Source organism: Mugil cephalus, chromosome 1, assembly GCF_022458985.1.
Source record: "Mugil cephalus isolate CIBA_MC_2020 chromosome 1, CIBA_Mcephalus_1.1, whole genome shotgun sequence".
Classification (NCBI taxonomy): domain Eukaryota; kingdom Metazoa; phylum Chordata; class Actinopteri; order Mugiliformes; family Mugilidae; genus Mugil; species Mugil cephalus.
The window spans coordinates 24,073,976-24,088,703 of NC_061770.1; the positions used below are offsets into that span (position 1 = coordinate 24,073,976).

General features: G+C 40.6%; 1 protein-coding gene across 2 annotated transcripts in view; it reads left to right on the forward strand.

The window, feature by feature from the left end:
* LOC125024016 (kelch domain-containing protein 8B-like) overlaps positions 1-14,552 on the forward strand; it is a 180,427-nt gene extending 165,875 nt beyond the window's left edge. For both annotated transcript variants that reach the window (XM_047611648.1, XM_047611639.1), the window contains one exon: positions 4,195-14,552. In XM_047611648.1, the coding sequence (XP_047467604.1) occupies positions 4,195-4,391 (197 nt within the window). In that variant the 3' untranslated portion in view covers positions 4,392-14,552. The remainder of the gene's footprint in view (positions 1-4,194) is intronic.
* Positions 14,553-14,728: the final 176 nt, after the last annotated feature.

Sequence of the window (14,728 nt, forward strand, 5' to 3'; positions counted from 1 at the left end):
GGAGAGAAAGGGAACAATGCAACAGAGCTCGATAGCTGGAGAAAGGGAGACAATTTGAGGCAGCACGGCAGAAAAAGACGAGGCAAAAAAAAGGTGGAGAATGAGAACTGAGAAGAGGAGAGTTAGAGGGTCTTACCTGCGTTGCCCAACAGGGGTCCCCCAAGGATCCATATTGGGTCCAATTCGATGTTCTCTTTATATGAATGATTTAACTGAATTTTGTCTTAATGTGGATGTACAATTATATGCTGATGATACGGTAATTTTTACAGCGGCCAAAAATTCAACACGAGTATTGTCCATCGCTCTGATATTCAAACTTGGCTTGAAACTAGATCCTGTCTCCTCTTGAGCACACACAAAATAAATAAATAAATAACAAATAAAAAACAGTTTGCATGTTATCTTGCAAAACAATCCAAACAACCCTTCAACTCCAACACATTCTAGTATATTTTTAGGAACTTAATGTTGTATATGAGCTTAAATACTTTTTTTTTAGGTTTTTATGTTAGACTCCACTCTCTTGTTTAGGACCCAGGTTACAATGGTTTCGAAAACAATGAAATTCCATGTGTCTGTGAATGTTCTCAGTCATCCGGCTCATTTGCAGGATTTCTTGAAGACGTTTCGCCGCTCATCGGAGTAGCTTCCTCAGTTCTGAGTGACTAGACTAGAAGTTGAGGTTTAAATAGGAAAACTCATCAGAAACTTGCTTGACCAGAAACTGTTGCCACTAAATTCCTTAATGGTTGAGTGCTTCCCACCAGTCTCTCAGAACTGAAGAAGCTTCTCCAATGAGTGATGAAGCATCTTCAAGGAATTTTACGATACTGATGGTACTGTCACATTTGAGCTACTGCTTTACTAGCTGCTCTGTGACAAACTGCATTACAGATTATGTATTTTGTGTGTGTGTGTGTGTGTGTGTGTGTGTGTGTGTGTGTGTGTGTGTGTGGGTGTGTACCGAAGAGGAAGAAAACTGGGAGTAGGAAATAAGAGTGAAGCAATTTTCAGACAAGGCAAAGGACAAGAGAGCAGGAGAGAAAAAGAACAATGCTCAATAGCTGAAGAAAGGGAGACAATTTGAGGAATCACAGCGGAAAAAGACGAGGGAGAAGTTGAGACCAGGAGTGTTAGAGGAGGAGGAGGAGGAGGAGAATGGATATGGAGGTTTAGAGCCCTAATGTATGAGATAAATAGTTTCTTAAAGTGGGATAAGAAGTAGATTAGAAGAATTGGACAAATGACTCAGGAAAGACTTAAACTGAAGAAAGAGAAAATGAGAAGAACAGGCAAAGAGGTCAAAAGGAGGAGGAGGAGGACGAGGAGGAGGTTAGTGAATTGTCATGACGTCTGTAGGTCCAGAATCAAAGCAACGACAGGAAGCCTTTGAGCACCAAGAACCTCAAGGAGTGCGCTACCGTGTGTGTGTTTGTGTGTGTGTGTCTTCATAAAATATGATAAAGGAGCCGCGGCCTGAGCTTTGAAAAGGCCGCCTCAGCACAGCCACTTTGTTCTTCCAACAAAGTGACGATAATGGTGTTCCGTCCTTAGGCAGATGCGCACGCTCACATTCACACGCAGCGCACTCGGCAGTCCGTGTCATTTAGGCGCCTCGCTGTGATGTGGGTCTCCATGGAAACGGCAACAACTTAGTGCTGCATGATGTATAATGACGGAGAGCGTTGCACCTGAGGTGAAAGAGGGGGAGAGTGCGGGGGTGGGAAGGAGAAGAAAAAGGAGATCACAGTGGACCTCAGAAGGAGGAGGAAGAGTCCTCGGCTCAACGTGGCCGAATAAAATTAAAGCTATATTCTTAAAAAAAAAACCCTTTGGAGTTTTTTTTTTATTTTATTTTATTTTTTTGTACATGTTTCCTGGTTCTCTTTAATCCAGAAACGTACATGAAATGAACACCCGGCATTAACATATAAATGGATATCTGTCACCGTTTTTAAATTGTGTTAAAGGGCAATATTTCCACCTAAAGTTCATATTATTTGATGGGTTTTACACTGAGTCACAGCAAACTTGGTGAAAGAGGTTCTATGCTTTTAACAAACATTTTGCTTTGATAAACCAAAATGCAAAGCTGATCAGATTCTTTATTTATTTATTTATTTAATCATAAAGTCAGGTGGATTTTCATATTCCCTGTACACCGATCAGCCATAACATTATGACCTTCCAACTATTGTATAGGTCTCCCAACAGTTGTGAGTCATCAGACCTGTTGGCCGCGAAGGCATGGCGAGTGGGCCGCCAAATCATTTCATGTGATATTTGGGTTTTGGTTGTGTTCATACATTGTATGTCAAACACCAACACCGTGACATCTTAATGTGATCCAGAGCAGTTTTTATTTTAAAAGGAAAAATCTATAAGTAAAAGTGCAATGTTGTAATTTAGTTTCTTTGATATTGCTTTTGCTTCAATTGAAGTTTCATCTGGCTCGACCCAAGCAGAACTTACATCATCTTTACATTGGGTTTGTGTTTATTTGTTTGATTTAATGGGGTTCTTTTGATATTTGGATATTGTAGATCAGATGTCAAATTGTTATATATCAGAATGCATTTCTCCATTGTTGAAGGATACTGTTATTTATGAATCATTTGTTCATTAGCCTCTTACAGGCCGCCCCTCGCTTGTCATGTCTGGAGTCTGTGTGGTGGTGATGGACAGCTCCTCGAATGACTGAACTCTCGAATGTTTCTCCTGTGCTCACTTCAGTCTTTTATGTTCATTTTTCAATTCGTCCATATTTCTGAAGTCAGAAGTGGGAACATTTTTGAGGTTTAAAAGTGAGCCCTTAGCTGGAAAAGGTTGGGAGCCACTGCATCAGAGAATGGACATGAGGCTTCTGAGGGTGTCCTGAATGTGCAATTTTTTTTAAACTCACCACTGTGTTTTTGACTGTGTTACTGGGTGCTACATTAAATTGTCAGAATGCACTTGTTACAGCGTGACGGCTCCAAATGACGAATGTTAAATGAAGCTGTGATCGTCTAAAATACATAACCAATGCTATGTGAGTTTGTCAAAAAGTGTGAAAAATGTCTTGTTGCAGCGCGGCTAGAGATCTAAGCTGTTCTCCATTCAGCAGCGCCCCTGGTAGTTGACAGCACATCTCCTAGCAGCGCTGGCTCTCAGATGTCAGCCAACCCGCTGCCACGGGAAACACCCACCCAGAAGCTTAGAGCTCAGACACCGTTTCCACAAATGCACCCAAAAATATCCCCCTTTTGAAACTGACGCAGAAAAATACGTGTTGCATCAGCTGCAGTGTCAGTGCAAATTATATACTTCCTGGCATAAAAATTAGGAGGATTCAAATTTAAATAAAAAGGAAATTTAAAAAGATGCACTGCAGCTATACTGCGGTGTTTACAGCTTATTTTACCTTAAAATACTGCTGGTTGGAATTTAATATTTTAACGTGTGAATGTGCACGTCTGTGTACATTATATCTTAATCTTAATAATAATAAGAAGAATATATAGTAATATTAATCTAATGAGTTAATTCCATTATTAAATACACAAATACAGTACATAATGTTCAGATTTTGGTGTTAGTTTGTTCTGTATGATCAGTATGTCACAGGTCGTATCTTCTCTCTGCTTCTTTCCGTTGTTGCATTGATTTCCAAACAGGCCTTCATGTTGGTCAACCTGCTTCAATCACTTTTAAACCGTTTAAACTCTTCCTGGAAGTGCTGTCTTTTTGTTTTACCAAAATTTTATTTCTCACCTGGAGCGCTTTCTTTAAATGTCTTAGAAATATATTCTTCTTTTTATTCTAAGATAAATTTGTCTGGAAATGTTATTAGAAAGCTGTGCCCCAGAACTTCCTCCCTCTTTAGTTTCATTTGGTGTTGAGCTAAAAGCTGATTTTATAAATATTTGGTGTTAATTAGTCCTGCAGATCTGATTGAAAAACCTGACTTCTTCCTTTTATTTTTTATTTTTACACAAACTTCACTCTAAGCTGATAAATTGCAAAATGAACAAAATTGTAAGATACAACAACTGACGATTTCAGCTTTAACTATCGATGGTGGGGGGGATGAGAAATTTCTTAAATCACTCACTTGAGGAGGTGATGTTATTATGACACCCTTGTCTGCCCCTATACCTGAGAGCTGCTTAATTCCACCGGCATCCTAACACGTTACTTTTCATTTTGCAGGTAATGAACCGTCGCCGCTGGGCACCGTGGAGAGCTACAACCCGGTGAAGCGGCGCTGGGAGTACGCGGCGCCCATGCCAACCGCACGCTGCTCCTCCGCTCTCCAGCAGACGTCCAGCATGCTCTTTGTCATCGGCGGAGTGGCCCAGGGACCCAGTAATGCTGTGGAAGTTCTCTGCTTACAGGAAACAGTGTGACCCACCAATATATTCGCAGGAGGAGTAAATGCAAAGCTGGCACGGATATCTCATTCATGTATGTGCATAGAAACAGACACAAACACATAAATTGGAACCATGGATCACAGATACTTTTTTTTTAATATCTAATTGGTGGATTCTTGTCGTACACTGGGATATAAGAAACTCTTTTTGACATTCAACAAGGATTGATGGGAGCTGCGAAGGCAGGTTCGTGACAGAACTGGACGAATTCAAGACTAAGGACCTTCGAGGCGGAGTGCTGTGACTGGCAAGGACGTAAAAACTGACGGTTATTTTTAACTCAGTGGAAATCAGAGAAAGACAAAAAAAAAAGAGCAAAAACAAAATAAATAACAGACACCCAGATGCCGTGTCTGAAGAAACAACACGCCTTTGAACTGTTGAGCATTTTTCAGAATAAAAGCAGGGTACTTTTCTGGATATTAAAGGAACAAAGGGCCATATCTGAATCTCTTCTTTGCAGCAGAGTCGCTCCTCTCTCCTGCTGCGACAGCGAGCTTGGGACACCTTTTTTTTATGACTTAAGAAACAACACTTAGTTGAGTTTTAGACAGTGATGTTCTGGGGACGTGAATGTTTGGGTTCTTTTGTTTCTGTTGCATTGTTAACACGTATAAATGTGAACAACCACCACCACCACCACTTTTAACAACAGTGGCCCCTTAAAGCGCATTTACACTGCAAGCAGCTCGAGCTGAGACTAGTCAGACCTCCATCCATTTTCTACAATCAGTGAAAGCTGATTTCGACCACAGCGACTGTGTTTCCGTTATTTGTAGTTGCAGAGAAGTTGGTTGTGGTCAATCATGTTGATCTGTGTCCCTCTGTGTGCCACATCAGTCGATCACCCAGCTGAAGTGGTCTTTCACGCTGTAGCGGGGGGGGGGGGATAGTTGCTGGTGGAATGAATGCAGAGTTACTCTCACCTACAGCACTGAGGGATCTAGACAGATACATTTCTCCTCAACAACTTCCTGACAAATACAGTATTTCCCCCCCTGAGTGATAGCACTACACAAAATAATTGACTTCAGCTTGACATCAGCCGGATGGTGAACACTTTGGAAAGGGATATGATACCAGGGCAACATTTCAAACAGGTTTTGATACTGTATAATTTAACAGAGAATGGATTTTATAGACTAGAACCAAAACTAAAGTATATAGGGATTATTATTGGGGCATTTTTACTGACCTGGATGAAATATAATTTTTGGTCTGGTGAAAAGGGATCTGAAACAGCATGACTGGATCTAAGTGCTAGCTTTAAACTAACACAGTGTGTCATAGACGTTTATTTGGAGAAATTCTAAAAATATATTTATTTCTTAGAGCATAAAATATTCATATATTTAGATTAAAAAGTTAATTGAAAGGCTTGTAGAGGAAGCCAAAAAAAAAAATCCCTTTTCCGCTGTTAGCCTCGGTTGCTTTGCCTATAAATCCCTAAATATGGTGCTTCTGTCAGAACTTGAATTTTATGAGACACAGTTCATTTACTTAGAGATTGCGCAGGTGAGCTGAAAAGGGTTTTAACAAATTTCTTTGTAAAACATATAAATAATGCCTTTCGTTAATTGGTTACATAACTCAACTTTACTTGTTTGCCCACTCGTCTCATGGTTTGTACCATGTGTCGAAAGAGAAAACGAACCAACGTAAATTAATGAGCAGCCAGTTAGCAGTTTGAAAGAGGTAACTGACCTCGGCTAGCCTCATGGTTTATCCAAAAAGCATTTAAACCTTGTTGAGTTTTGAGAAGACGTTTCGTGAGTAGCTTTGTCACAGAAAAACTCAACTCAAGTGAGAGTTGTTGGGAAATTAGTAACGATTCAGACTCAGTGATCACTTTTTGTTGGTTTGAACAACAGAGTGAAACCCTAAGAGCGTGTCGCACCGAATGTGCAGTGACAACAAGTTTTATAGTCCACGCTCACGTTGGTTCTTTGCATGTACACCTGGAGCTGGTGGAAAGGTACTTTCTCCTATTTACATCTTACTTCTGCACAGAAAGGAGGTGATGAGGTCAAAGTATAAGTGAAGTCAAGGGAAAAAGCGAATGTCTGCAGTCCGCGCATAGAAAATGTTACGTAATTTCGCACTTATCATGAATTTTCAGTGAACTTATTTTGTCTTGCTATGAGCTCACTGGGGATAAAATGTCTCATGAGCAAATACAGCACATATAAGAGAAGTCAAAATAGAAATGAAATTTTCCATTACAGCTTCTGAACTTAGAAAAACGAAAGAAAACATCTACTCAAAACTCAAAAAGTTCAATTGTTCTTTTAAAACGTTTTTTTTTTTTTTTTTTGGATATACCATGACCTGATGGCCAAGAAGCTTCACAAACACATGGCCTCATGGTTAGTAACAAAGAAACGACATGTTTATAGGACAACCTTGGACTTAGAGTGCGGCATTTTCTGGCTACCTTCTACTACACACACAGGCTAACACTTTTCATATAGAACTTGTTATTTTGCCTTTATTGTTCAATTTTACAACATTAGCTGTAAGTTGTGAGAACACGGCTGCCAGGCAACTATCTAGAGTCCACTGAGGCCGAGCATAATGAATAGACCAGGCCTTCGGGAGGAGCAACAAAGACATTTATATTAATGATTAACAGTTTAACTTAACTTCCAGCATTGTCATTTCTGATTATGAAACCACGTCACACCTAGTGACCTTTGGAAAACAGCCACGAGTTTGTGAATACCACAAGAGGAAATGGCTGTTTGTATAATACCAAAAAGCTATTTGAGTTTAGTAATTTATCCATTACACTGATTGCAACTGAAAAGCAACATGTAGGTCACATCAAGAATTACTCTCCTGCTAGTAAGCATGCAAACACAGTTAGATATGTAGTGTATAAAGTATGAAACTTAATTCCTTTTTGAGAAGTTTATATTAAAACATAGACACAGTACTTTAAGACTTTGTAGGAGAGCACAGCCACCTTTCAATCCTACAGAGGACTGAGCATTTGATACTGAAAGGACAGACTTTTGCTGGAGATTATAGCTTGTGAGGGCTTCCACGGGGTTTTGTGCACAACAGATAGGGATGGGATATGATGGAGGGAGCTGCTGTGCTCAATGTCTTGTGACAGATGCAGTGAACCTGTGGACAGGAGACGAGGTCGGGCAGGAAATCAAAGGAATAACTCAGTGAGGTGTGTTAGTGTGGGAACGTAGCCTCAGTTGGTCTTTTATATCCCGCTGAGCTCCTCCCAAGCTAGTAGCATTTTTATTATCCACATAAGGATCCAGTCAGCAGCTTCTCTGCTCTGAATTAATGTACCGTAAAATGACTGTCAATCGGTCTCAGTCTGGTTTCTAGCAGAAGGTTGTACGGCAAAGGATTTTGGGTTCCAGTTTCTAAACTTTTATTCTGTCAAAAAAATCAAAAATATGACATAAAAGTAGCTGATGCACCTCTATTAACATTACTTGTTACTTGGAGAATGCATGTGATTAAAATTAGGGCATGCAAGGAAATGATAAAAGCAAGAAAAGTCAGTTTTGATTGGAGAATTCACAGATTATGGGTTATTTTACCACGCTGAAAACACTTTCAACCCTGTACCCTAATTAGACATCATTTAAAAACATTCCTCTCCAGCATCCACAGTATTTGAAATAATGATTTCTGTTAGATTCACAGATCAGTAAAGAAAAGGAGAGCTATCTCTGGCCCTGTGATTGAGTCTTATGTCTTACTAACAAACCCGCACATAGTTTTACAAATTTACCCCACTTCATATCTTTTTAGGAGCTCAGACGAGATGCCAGTTGACAGTTGTTTACTCCTGCTTCTGCAATGTATGCACCTGATTGAGTACGTTAGGTACAAGCCACAAACTCATCACCTATAACATAATCACACACACCTGGTAAACAGAGGCAATGAAGCCTGCTTTTGTAAATGTCATGTTAGGGCTTTGTTGGCAAAGGTACTGTGAAGGTAGATGGAGAAACTTATTAGAACATTCAGAACATATACATTTGCGTGCATGGGACGATGAAATGAAAAGTAATAACTAGTTGTACTTTTCATATGAATGTTTGCAGAGCTGCGATGTATATTTTTGCTCTGAAATACCAGAATCTGCCTCGGGGGAAAATCTGAAGTGATGCTGACCCTGCCACACTGGAAGGCAGAAATAATGTTTTTAGTAACTTGAACGCAGCTGAACATGCTGTGAACCAAGCACAAACACACCGATCAGCCACAACATTAAAATCACGGAGAGGAGAATTAAATTACATCAGCTTCAATGTTCTGCTGGGAAACTTTTGGACCTAGCGTTCAAGTATCTGTGGGATGATCCACAGAGGCCCCTTTCCATAGGACCCAAAGGCCCATGTCCATTCTCTGATGAGGTGCGAGGTCAGGGAAATGGTCTGAAACGCGGTGCAAACGCGGTTCTTGAGGGAACCCTGGTCGCTAAATGCACTAGGGCTGTCATAAGTTTTAATGTGAAAACACCAGCCTGCTGCAGCTGGATGCTTCTTAGATGCGAGGAGTTGGGTCGATACATAACACTTTGCACTGTATCAGCTCAGTACAGCACCCTCTGTCTTTAGACTGTCAGTTTAGATAATCTAAAAGACTCCAAGAAGGTTAACCGAGGAGGAATGTCTCCACCATCACACATAGTCTTGAGGTAAACTGTGTGAACACATCAAATTTACAAATAGCTATATATGAAAAAAGGCTGATGAGTCTCTGTGCAGTTTTCCACTACAGGTGAAACATTGTACACTTCACAAAGTCATCTCAATGCAATGTTCTCTACTCGGCTCTGGTTTGGACATGCAAATATGTTGCCGTCATTGGCTTGGTAGCTGTTCAAACTTTGTTTGGTGTTTGGGTGCCGGGCAGCTAGTGTCCAGGGGAGTAGATCAGTGGAGCTCTGCAAAAAAAATTCTGCTAAAAAATAAAATTAGTGGAAAACTTAATGCACAGCTGCACAACGAAAAAAAAAAAGAAGTTATATCTGCAGATCCGGTTTTTCAAATTTGATCCAACATAGTCGCTGATTGAGTGTTTAATATCAAAAATATTTGCGACTATGTCTTCTCATCATTATTATGGCTTGGCATTGAAACACACTCACCATATATATATATCATAGCTGTACAGAGGATGTTCCCTCTCTTAACCAGTTTACATGCAACCCTGCAGCCTCCAAGGAATACTGGGCCTTTGCCAGAGCTAGCTCCCTCCCGTGGTTGTCTAGTTCCTTCAGTTTAATTATTTGATCGCAGCGACATATTGCTGTATTGAGAATATGTCTCATGAATCTAGAATTAGTCTCTCCGTAGACGAGATGCCTCATGAGTCTGTTTCTCTGCACCCGGCGCCCGGTTCAGGGTACGAGCTAGAAATCCTTCTGCTGCTTCCGACGGCAGGTTGATCGACAGAACGAAAGAGCAGGATGCTTCAGTACAGGTAACAGATAATCACATGCTGTACTTTTTTTAGAGCAGGCTTCGAGCGGATGATGCACAAGCATTATGGAAATGTGTATGGAAATGTGTTCTTACAGCAAGGCGAGATTAAAGCCAAACTGTTCCCACATCAACACGCATTAACGCGGCTTGTTAAAGTTTCTCTTAAAAAAAAAACTGAATCAAAGTGCGCAGGACCAGAGGTGCAGGACAATTTTACCAACAAGTGCACAAATTATTGAACAGGTTTTTAATCCGCTAAAGAATAGAGCACTGTACAGCCCTGAATAATTTGCCTTGTGTACCATTACCTCTCAGATTTGCAGATGCAATACGTACCCTCTTGTCCAAATCACATTCAGGGCCTTGTTTTGTTGGTGCAGACGCGCTCTATGCCTTGATTCACAAAAAGAGGGCCCCCAGGCTCAGGTTCTGACAAAACATAGGCGGCGGCTTTCAGCAGTCTGTAAAGACGGGGGTGGAAGATGCTGAATTTATACGGTTGTGAGTTTCATGAATACAGTCCAGAACTATGTCTCGTTTTTGACAATGAAAACAGCCTCTGTTTTTATTTATTCATTTATTTATTGTTTTTAGTGGGCCTGCACTGTTTCCTGGACAACAGGGAACCGTGTCAACACCCGCAGGTAGCATCAATGTGTTCCTCTTGCATTTTTTTTTTTTATTCCGTTAAGGCTCGTAGTCATCAAATCTCGCTTGATTCTAGTTGATCTGGAGTAGACAGAATGATATTTTTCTTTGCTGTTAACTGTTCACGTTGGTTCATTCTTTTGCCCTCCAGTCAGTTGTTTGTGTTGTGGATTCGAGGTTGTGAGGTGACACGTGTGTCGTGGTGTCGCCCAGATCTGAGCTGGGTTCCCCAAAGTGTTTGTCACTAGTCGTGTGTTTTTGCAAAGCTTTGCTTAGCCTAGAAATATATATTTTAATAGAATTGTAAAAAAAAAAGAAAAAAAAAATCTGTTTATTTTTTTTTTCCATGTTGGTGAGATGACATGTGTGGGATGCACCATTTGTATAACACTGAGTCAGGGGATACACTGTAGAGGGTTATATTTATGACAAGAAAGACAACAGGTATATAGGGAAAAAAACAAGGTTGTGTGTTTTTTTTTAATTTTTATTATAATGTGTTTCAGCGAAATATAAAAGAAAACTACAAATGAATTTCATTCTTTCTTCTTTTTAAGTCAGTGATTGAAGTGAGCTGCTTCAAACAACCACCAGCTCACAAACCGCTCGGCTCGGCGGCCACAGGCCTTCAGCGCTGTCTGCCATTTCACACAGCTTTGAGTCAAACTAGTTTGTACAGACATTTTGGGAACCACAAACCCAGAATCCCCCTCCTGTTCTTATCTCTCTTGCCGTACTGTGCTGTTTCCCCTACAGTGATGGTAGAAACCTGGTGAACTGCTTTGTGGTCTCAGTGGATCAGTATTGCCATGTGCTCTGTATGTGCAAATGTGATATGGGGAGGGGGGGGCTTATTGAACTTGACGAAATGTACTGTATGAGAAAGGAAAGAAACGATGTTGCAGCAGTCAGATGATAACAGATGTGTGAGGAGGTGCGAATGACAGTTAAATATATACTTATTTACTGTGTGTTAAAGTGTTTTAAACTTTTTACCCCTAAAATAACAACATTTAGTTGTAGAAACACATCAGCCAATCAGACCACCCATACACAGAAACTATGCACTTATACAAAGAGCTGGCTTCACCCCCAAGAGACACCGACAGCAACAAGCAGTCAGACGTGGGTGCAGTTTACAACATACACAGTGCCCTTCAGAATTTTCTACACTTTTGCATAAAAATGACTCAAAACACTCCTAACAGTAGACAAAAAACCCAATCAAACAAACGAAACAGAAGTATTACGAGAAGAAAATGAAGCAATGTACATATCTGTGAGTTGCAAAAGTATCTGGTGTGACTATAGACTGTATATAAATATGGACAACGCGTCCCAACTCCCGTGCATTAGCCCAAGTGATGCTATTTTCCCAGAGATACAGGCGGCACCATCTTATGAGTTTGGAGCCAGAATCCGTGCAGTAGGGTTCAAATGTAGAGCCGATTATCGATACTGCATACACACTGAATGTATTTATTTATTCAGTTTGTCCTACTCGTTTATCATGGTAACTGGTCATGAAGTCACATCCTGTTTCTATAGCGTCAAATAACTAAAGCAAAAGTTATCTGATGAATTGACACTTGAACAAATCTCATCCACTAACATGGAGGAGGTGGAGCTTATGACCTATACTGCAGCCAGCCACCAGGGGGAGCTCTACTTGCTTTGGCTTCGCTCCTGAGGAGCTGTTCCGTTGTCCATCTTGATACAGTCTATGGGTGTGACCCACTTGTGCAGCATTAACAGCAACTAAATGTTTACGGTAACTCCACGGTGCTCAGATGACTTGGCCTGTCCATCATTGCATAAAACCCGCCCAAACAATTTGATTGGAAGATCTGAGTAGGAGCATAATCTGTCATGATATCAAACTAAAAAAACAACAACATCTGTGGTCACATCTCACCCCAAATGACTCACTTTCGGGTGAAGCATCACTCAGCAGCAAATACAAGAGTTGTGTTGCTGTGAATGAGCAAATGTGCCAGGTGCTTATGCTGCACCACAGATGTACAAAAGTTAGCAAGTTTCTACGAACTACGAAGACAATTTGGCTACTGCCCATTTACAGGAGGAAGAAGGTTTCCTTTTAATCACAGGCAAACAGAGAGTGAAACTAAATGGAAATACGCTAGAATTACTTTTATTATTATACCTCTTCCTATATTAATAATAATAATAATAATAGTAATCATGGTAACAGTCATTGTTGTGGTTGTTTGTGGTACTGTAATTGATACACATGAAACTGCAGCGTGTTTTTAAACTGTTGGTTGGATTGATTGTATTTAAGCGTCCGGGACGAGACGAGACTGAATCAGCTGAAGAGTGATGGTAAAAATGATGTGATGTACACAGGCAAAGGCCCGCCTCCCCTCACCAAAGCCTGCCAGACACACTGTCATGCCAACAGGTAACATCTGGGGGGGGGGGTTAAACTAATAAGGATTAATGTGGGGTTAGAGCACAATTCACCCGTCTCATTAACTGCAACATGACGTGAGTTAATTACTTTACACTGACAGCGTGCATACAAGCCTAATTTCACAAATAAGAATACTAATGACACCTTGAAGGAAATATGAAAAACCTTGCTCCTCAGAGCTCGACCCAGTTTTCCATTTGAGCAGACGCGTGCAAAGGGATGAAACACAAGCAAATTGGAAAAAAAGTATCTTTGCCAGTGCAAATACAGAAGTGAACTGTAAATGAACGGAAAATGAAGACACGTTTAGTGCTGATTGGTGAATATAAGTGTTTTCTTCAGGCTGAAACTACTGCAGCACCAACAATAACGTGTCTGCTGCCTTTTTACTGGCCCTAATTCCGTTTTTTTACCATTTAACCATTTCGTGAAGCATTTTTAAATTCAAGATTTATCCTTATTTGCATCTGTTTGACTATTTGGATGTGTTTTCTCAAGTTGCTTCAAGGTTCTTGGTCTGTCAGAGCTGCTGTACTTCACACATGTGTTTATAGACCCCTTCACAGTTTGTAAACAGTGTGACTTTTTATGAGGGGCGGGGCTTAGCTGGAGGCAAAACATCTCAAACAGTGTAGCCTGTAAACGCCGGTTAGCATATTTGAACAGATTGTTTTGGCAAGAATGGACGAGGAAAACATATATTTTTGAGAATATACTAATACACTCACTCCCCGAGACCATGACGGAGGGGTTGTCTTAATGTCTCCTACAAAGACATTACCATAACTAAACAGCCCTGAAACATCCAACTAATGCGTTAGCGTTAGCTAGCATTTAGCATTAACATTAACATACAACAAGAATCCCCCAGATAATGATTAACTTAACGTGATTTCAGTCACAATTTATTCTATTAATGTTATCCAGGCTGACACTGATGATGCATTACATATTAATCTTATCTACTAAGAAGTGTGCACGTTGTTGATTGTCTCACTCCAGTCCTTTCTTTTAATCACCAAAGCCAAAGATTGGCGGTGGCTGACATGTGATACAATTTCAAGTTAGTGTTTTTGATTTTTGTCTCCAGCTAACGACATGACGTCAGCGTGACATAGGCCATGTAGGGGTCTATTCAAAGCTGCAAACGTAAGCAAAACAGGAAATGCACAAGATTGATCTACAGTTAAACTGACTCTAAAACATCAGAAGGAAGCTGCAGCTCTTCTGTGCAGCGGTACCAACAAGGCGAACGTTAGCTTTTAAGCAACGCATCAATCAAACATGTGTCTGAGCATGGTCCTGCGTTCAAAGTCTTTGAATGAAAGACCATCACCTCCCTGTGAACTACACAGATCTCATATTTCACGGTACGGTATGATTTTGTTATTCTGACTTTTATTGTGCACCATGATGACGTCCTGGTGTACGTGGCTGTAGGTCAACCAGCGTCAACGTGTCTGGCAGGCTTTGGTTTTCAGACCGAGTGGTGGCTGTGACTCCAGTGCAGTAGTTCAGTGCCTATACTAAATGTGAGGTAGTGCCTCGACTATGAATCCTGTTCTATAATAAACTATTTTGACTTGCTGTCTGATTCCATACGTCCTGTGTATCTTTGTTTTTGTTGTTTTTTTTTTCTCCCCGAGCATTTGTCTATTTCCGTCTTCCTGTTTCCATGTGCCTGTATCCACGCCTGACTCTTAAGAGGTGTATCGGGGGGCTGCCATCAGAAAAATGTCACCCGATTCATTCATAATAGATGA